At 39.6% G+C, this 6,901-nt stretch overlaps 2 protein-coding genes across 2 annotated transcripts; one reads left to right on the top strand and one right to left on the bottom strand.

Moving 5' to 3' along the window:
• Positions 1-2,939: 2,939 nt before the first annotated feature.
• Positions 2,940-3,776, bottom strand: LOC105448737. Its single transcript, XM_011687479.1, has one exon. It carries the CDS (start codon positions 3,774-3,776, stop codon positions 2,940-2,942), a length of 837 nt encoding a protein of 278 aa, XP_011685781.1.
• Positions 3,777-4,026: 250 nt separating this feature from the next.
• On the top strand, positions 4,027-4,545 carry LOC105448736. Its single transcript, XM_011687478.1, has one exon. The coding sequence runs from the start codon at positions 4,027-4,029 to the stop codon at positions 4,543-4,545; it is 519 nt and encodes a 172-aa protein (XP_011685780.1).
• The last annotated feature ends 2,356 nt before the right edge of the window (positions 4,546-6,901 follow it).

Raw genomic sequence — 6,901 nt, 5'->3', positions numbered from 1 at the left:
ATTCCATTTAAGGTTTTTTGACCCCCTCCTACCCCCGCCCTCCGGAGATGTGGAGAAGGGTGTTTTTGTGGTTAAATAATAGACTTTGTGATCCCATTGTATTCCTATAAATTTCAATCCTATATTCCAAACCATTCAAAAGTTATTTAGGTGGCCCGGAACTTTTGGCGGGCACTGTATATATAATTTTGTAATGCCTTTAAATATTATTTAAGATAATAGTAGCAATAATATATATATATTATTGCTACTATTATCTTAAATAAAATTTAAAGGCATTACAAAATTATTCGGTGATACATATTATTTTAAAGTTATTAGTGAATACGTTTATATTTAATCTTTTTAATTTATATAAAATATTTACTATTAATAATTAATGTATTTTTAGCATGAATTGCATGTATTATATTTCCTTGAGTTTATATATAAAAAACGGGCGCGCCAAGTATGCTGCTGCTGGAGATTTCTTCCTATCTTTGATTTTTCTGTCACGTAATTTGCTACTTGTTGTATCGAAATCCCTTTTTAATTTCTGCGGTCCTTATTACGCTATCTATTGCATTTCTTGTTTTTATTTTCTACGTATACATTGAAAATAATACAACATGGATTTTATTTGTTTAATTTAATATAATATTTTTTTCGAGGTATATTTTTTTCAGTTTTTAATTCAATTATAATAAATATACTTGAAATAATATTTTGATTTCACTTCTTTTTGGTAATACTATATTTTTAATTTATTAAATTAAATTTTTTAAAATCATGTATACGTTAATACAACTTGGATTTTGATTGTTTAATTTAAAACAATAGTTTTTTTTAGGGTATATTAATTACAAAATAATTTTGCGTGATTGTTATATATTAAAGATAATGCTACTTAGGTTTTTTTATAATTTAACAACAGTTTTTTTTTAAGTCATATTATAAATATATTTAAGATGATACAAAGATCTCATTTTTTTCAATCTGATACAATTTTTTTCGAGGTAAAAACGTTAAAAAATATACTTAGCGATTTTTTTACATTTTTAATGTCTATTTTCCACGGTAAAGAATTTACTACGCGGAACTGAAGGCGCATATGAAGTAAGCATCAGTGAAATTAAAAAACCGACACCACTGCTTGAAAATGTAACGAACGAACAGCAAACTCAGTATCGAAAAAATATTAAAATCTGGGACAAACCCGATCGAGCTGCAGGTCAAATTATCGTAAAAACGCTAGACACAAAGGTAATGGCACTTCTGGTTTCGTGTGATACAGCGCGGGATATGTGGCTAAAATTGCATGCAATCTATGAACAGCAGACGAAGCAAGCATCGCATACTGTTCAATCAGAATTTTTTAACTTTGCCATGAATTCGTCTGATGATATGGTGACCCATATTGCTAAGTTCGAGGGTCTTGTTTTGCGCATGCAGCAACTAAATGTAAAACCAGATGAGTCATCATTGGTAGTCAAACTTCTGGACACGCTGCCGGAAGAGTACGAGAGTCTTAGTCAAGCATGGTGGGCAAAGGCTGAAGATCAACAAACATTCGGAAAGTTACTAGAAGTACTGACCTCTGACGATGCACGTCGGAAGAATCGAGCCGATAAAGAAGAACAGATGGCAGCGCTGGCCAGTAAGACAAGCAAGAAGTATGATCGCGGCGACACTAGGAGTGATACCAGCGACAGTAAGAAAGTACAGTCAAAACAATCAACTGATTGGAAGTCTAATGAAAAAGGAAAAGGAAAAACATTTTATAAATGTCATAACTGCGGGGAAAAAGGACATTTCCGTAAAAACTGTCCTAAGAAGCAAAAGAAACCGCAAGAGGAAGCCTTTGTTTGCGAGAGCATGACAGCTAAATTGAACAGTGATTCTTGGATAGTGGATTCCGGCGCTACAGATCATGTGACGCATCGAGGTGACTGGTTTACATCATTTGAATATTTTAAAACGCTGGCTAAAATGTACGTTGGAAATAAATCTACCATGAAAGCATTAGGTAAAAGAACGATAAAGTTTGAAGCATATATCAACGGAAAATGGCTGGCGTGTCGAATGGAAAATGTATTGTTTGTACCGGTTGCTCGGAATCTGTTTTCTGTGATTTCAGCTATGGACAAAGACTTGAAATTCAATTCTTTGAAAGACAGTTGTGAGTTCATAAAAGACGGTGTCGTCAAAGCTCGTGGTGTGCGTACTGATCAACTGTTTAAGATGTTGATCCAGGTTGTGTGAAGCAACCGGAAAAGGCATGCATAATAGGCGAAGCTAATGTATTCAATTTGACCAATGAGGTCGTGGGCAGACAGAAAACAGACATCATGCTGTTCATATGACAACAGTTTATCGGCATCATCTATGATGCAGAGATCCAGAAATGTGGACGACGTGCGAGTGTGATGAGTCGGGGCGAAAGGAACTAAGTAGAGATCCGTTGCTTCCACAAAAGATCTGACCTGCTCCGAGTCAAAGGTGGAGGTGCACAGATCCGCATTAGTCACCAAAGATAACAAGGTACCTGTAATTCACCGAAAGATCAGTAAAGACATCGAAGAAAGCAGAGAGCCCACCACAGTGAGGCGGCCGATACACCACGGCAAGAAGCACCTCGGAGTTATAGCTTGGGGAGACCTCCGCGATAATAAACTCTGGCCCGCCCACATATGTACCCACCGACTGCCCCACAATTCTGATCCGAAGGGCGCTTGACGTATAGAAAGCCACTCCACCCCCGCCCCTGCCCAGTCTGTCACACCTGTAAATCTGGAACCCCCGCAATGAGACCATGCCATCGGAGATACTCGGCTTAAGCCAGGTTTCCGACACATATGATGTGATACTGAGATCCCTCAAAATGCATACGAAATTCGTCCAGATGCGCGATAAGAAATTGACCGTTCACATGGCAAATCTGTAGATAGTTGCTTGCTCTGTTAGCCATTGTTGAGTGCTCTCACTCTCTCCGCCCTTCTTCTCTGCAGCACAGGGCAACGGCCACCGTCAAGAGCCGAGTGTCGCTCATCCCGCGAAGTCCATCTTCTACAGTTTCCGCAGACAGGAGGCCCCTCCTCCGCGGTGCACGCACGTGTCTCGTGATCCCCCGCACAATGTCCACAGAGCGGGTCGAACTTACAGTTCTTCGCCATATGACCAAAGGCAAGGCACTTATAGCACTGCAGAACTCTAACAAAATCAGATACACTACAGGCAGAAAAACTGATAAATACCTGCCCCTCCGCCAGCAGAAAGGAGCGTATCCCGGGGGTCACTTCAATGACACAACTCGTGGTCCCGCGGTCCCTCGTAGGCGTATATACATGAGTGACCTTTACTTCGGCTGGGTCAAAATTCCTCAAATTCAAGGTGATGAGTTCCGATCTGATGTCATCGCCCGACAGCCGAAACAGCACCCCCCTGATCAGCAGCCGAGGATTAGCTCTCTTCTCCTCCACAAGCCTGAGACCAGCACCCCTGAGCTCGGCAGACTCTCTTATCTTCGGCAAGTCGACCGACAACGCCTCAACGCGTACACCGTTGTTCTTAACAGATGTTACTCTCTTTACCTTTAGGTTGTAGTCCGAGGGCTTGATGGCCCTCTGAAGCGCCATCTTTGTCTCATCGGAGGTAGTAAATCTCTGAGAGGCGTCCTCCCGAGGAGTCACGATTAAGCTGGTCAACTTCGGAGTAATCCTATTTCCACACCCAGAGGAGGCGGCCTCCACATATGAACGCGCCGAGGCGCCGCCGGTACCATCGGGCCCACCAGACATGCATAAGTCCACACCAGAAACCCCCCGGGTCACAGCCAATACACTCCTGACGATATCCGCGACGGATTCTGAAGGGGGGGGGAGAAGGCCTTGTTCTCCAATAAATTTATGTAGGCCGTGGATATCTCCACAAAAGCATCCCTGCAAGCGCGGAACGCAGCCTCGATCTGAGCCTTTTTTTCCACAGAGTCTCTGCTTGTCAAGAGACTTCTTGTTGCATTATCACAATGTACCCCCAAAGAGCGCCTCAATGCGTTCACCCTTGACACATTCAGTACAAACTCCCGCGATCTATCCAACGAAACATCTAGACTCGCTGTCGAAGACGGCCCCCCCCCACTCGCATCCCCCGCTCTCGCGCCAACCGTCGCGCCCCGGTCAGGGCGACTCAGAGACCGAGGAAGGTCCCCCATCCAATCCAACTGCACCGCACACGCTCCCGCGTCGATCCCCATCCCTCACAGAGGGCGATCCAGCAGGCCGAACAATAGGCAAAGATCTTCCCTCTGGCTTTCCTCCACGGTTCACGTTCCCGCGGCGACCACCACGCTCCACAGCAGGTAAGGTAGCAGGACGCCCCACCATAGCGACGGCCACGCCGAGATCACGCGCCAGGAACGTTGAGTCAACAGCACATGCGCATGCGCAGCTAGCGCCTCCAACATGGAAAGACAGGTCTCATGCAAAAATTCCGGCGCATCCACCAAGAAATCCGCGTCAAAATCTCGCAGAAAAAGAAGGCCCAGGCGCCCAGAGGAACAAAAAATAGTAAGCCAGGATAGCTTAAAGACCCATGCACTGCAAAAGAAGACCCCGAGGGGCAATGGGCGGCAGAGAGAGATCACAAAATACGGAGCGACATGAAACACGTCACAAGGTATACCCACCAGCCCAGAGAGAGAGAGAGAGAGAGAATGTAAACGCATGTTTATGCGCGCGTGTAGTCAGCTGATCGTCGCGACGGTCCCGCATACCGCCTGCCGTCGGATAGTAAGTTGCGCCGCCACTGTCTACCTTCTGTACGCGGCCCGTAATTTGCTAACTATTTCTCGTTATAATTTAAAAACTAAGCTTCGGACAAAATTTTTGCAAAGAAAAAATTGTCTTAGAATTGAGTCAAGAATACGTCTTTTCAAGGACGAAGGGTTGTTCTGAATCACCCTGTATATATATATATATTTATATCATTTTCGTGAAACACAAATTAAATTAATCAGAATTGATTTGAATTTAAAGTCGTTTTAAACTCATAAAATTAAAAGAGAGCGTTTAGTAGTTAATTGTTCAACAAGTATACACATCTTATATGTCACATAGTTTCGAGGAGATGTTGAAAGCGCAAAATTACTGGTACAATAAAAACCAATACATCGTTACAATAACCACTCTTCAACCGACAGAGAATTTAAAAATAGCAACTTGACTTAAGTGATCACCTGTTAGACGGTTTCTATTTTCGGTGATAATATTTCCCGCGAAAATAATCGTTCACTTAGAACGGAGGTTGCAATTATACTCAGATATTTTAATGCTATGTTTTTTAATCCAGAATGCATATTCAGGACCCAATATTTTAGTGGATTATCGTCCATTTTTATTAATGGTTGATTTAAATAATATTTAAGTTTATCCGCCATCGTAAAATCATTATTTTTTGACATATGTTTGGATTGATTAGCTAAATATTCATGAAATGTCCAAAAATTATTACTTTCTGTGGAATTATTTTGTTGCGCATTTTGATCGCTTTCATGTACTCTTGTCAAATTTGTATTTATCGTTTGTGTAATTTTATTAATTGAATAAGCGCACGCAATTTTATCAGAAAAATGAATGTTCTTAAATCGAGGATCTAAAATGGTTGATATAGCCAATGGATGAACTTTTTCAATATTACTAAATCTTTTTGAGAACTGACGTTCTATCTCAAGTTTAAAGTAAATACCTATTTCAGTACTTGGTACAAATATATCTAATTTATTTTTTAGAATATTAACAATCGGAATCACTTTGCTACCAGTAATATAATGTTCACCACATATAATTTTAGTAGCTTCATCAAACGGTTTTAATAATTGAACGAATTCTTTTACAGCTTGCAATTCGAATGCAGTCAACATTATCGGTGCTGTAGGTTGTTGCGAAAGAATGCCACTTATTTTATCTGACAATTCGATAAATCCAAGGTTGGGAAAGTTACTTTGTAAAAATAACTAGTTACAGTTACAGTTTTTGTTTCTCAAAAAGTAACTAGTTACCGTTACAAGTTATCGACTCCAAAAAGTAACATGTTACAGTTACAGTTACTCAAAAAGTAACGAATCGTTACTTTTCAGTTACTTTTAATAAAGCAACATTAGCATTATAAAAAAAAAGACGTGACATTATAAAAAAGAGAGTAGTTTACATTTATATATTATATAATTTTATTTAAAAAAGAAAAGTAATGCGCGTATTTAAATATGAGCATTTAAATATTTCGTATAATTACAATCAACATTACGATTAGGTGATTGAGCGAAAGAGTTGCATAATTTTGATCCATGAAAGTGACGATTTGACATATATAAAGTAACTGTAAAAGTAACTATTAAATTAGTTACTAGTTACTTAAAAAATCTAACTAAGTTAAGTTACAGTTACACATGGAAAGAAAGTAACGAAGTTAAGTTACAGTTATTGAAAAAAGTAACTGTAACTGTAACTTCGTTACAAGTAACGAGTTACTTCCCAACCTTGAATAAATCGTTCAAGCATATCATAAGTCGAATTCCATCGAGAACTTTGTATTAACTTGAGGGTAGACTGAGCTCGCAATTCATCTGCAGCAACCACAGAGTGTTTAAAATATGTAACGATAGTTTTAATTTTTTGACAAAATTCGCTAACAGTAGCGTCATTTTTAATAATACTGGATGAAATCAAATTTAAAGTATGTGCGAAACACGGTAAATGTTTGTCAATACCAAACGCTTCTGTTATTGCTTTTTTCATATTTGCCGCATTGTCAGATACAACAATTATAATACTTTCTATATTTATGTTCCAATCACGTATTATGTCTAACAACCACATTTTGATATTTTCGGAAGTATATCGGTCACTTAATTCTTTAACACCAATAG

This window comes from Wasmannia auropunctata, unplaced genomic scaffold, assembly GCF_000956235.1.
Source record: "Wasmannia auropunctata unplaced genomic scaffold, wasmannia.A_1.0 LD336083.1, whole genome shotgun sequence".
NCBI classification, from domain to species: domain Eukaryota; kingdom Metazoa; phylum Arthropoda; class Insecta; order Hymenoptera; family Formicidae; genus Wasmannia; species Wasmannia auropunctata.
The sequence above is the reverse complement of the archived record's forward strand: the minus strand, read 5'-3'. Positions and strand labels throughout refer to the sequence as shown.

What these genes read in the sequence shown, in the direction of transcription:
- LOC105448736 (XM_011687478.1), top strand. Translation starts at nt 4,027, where the DNA reads ATGCGTTCACCCTTGACACATTCAGTACAAACTCCCGCGATCTATCCA.
- LOC105448737 (XM_011687479.1), bottom strand. Translation starts at nt 3,776, where the DNA reads ATGTCTGGTGGGCCCGATGGTACCGGCGGCGCCTCGGCGCGTTCATAT.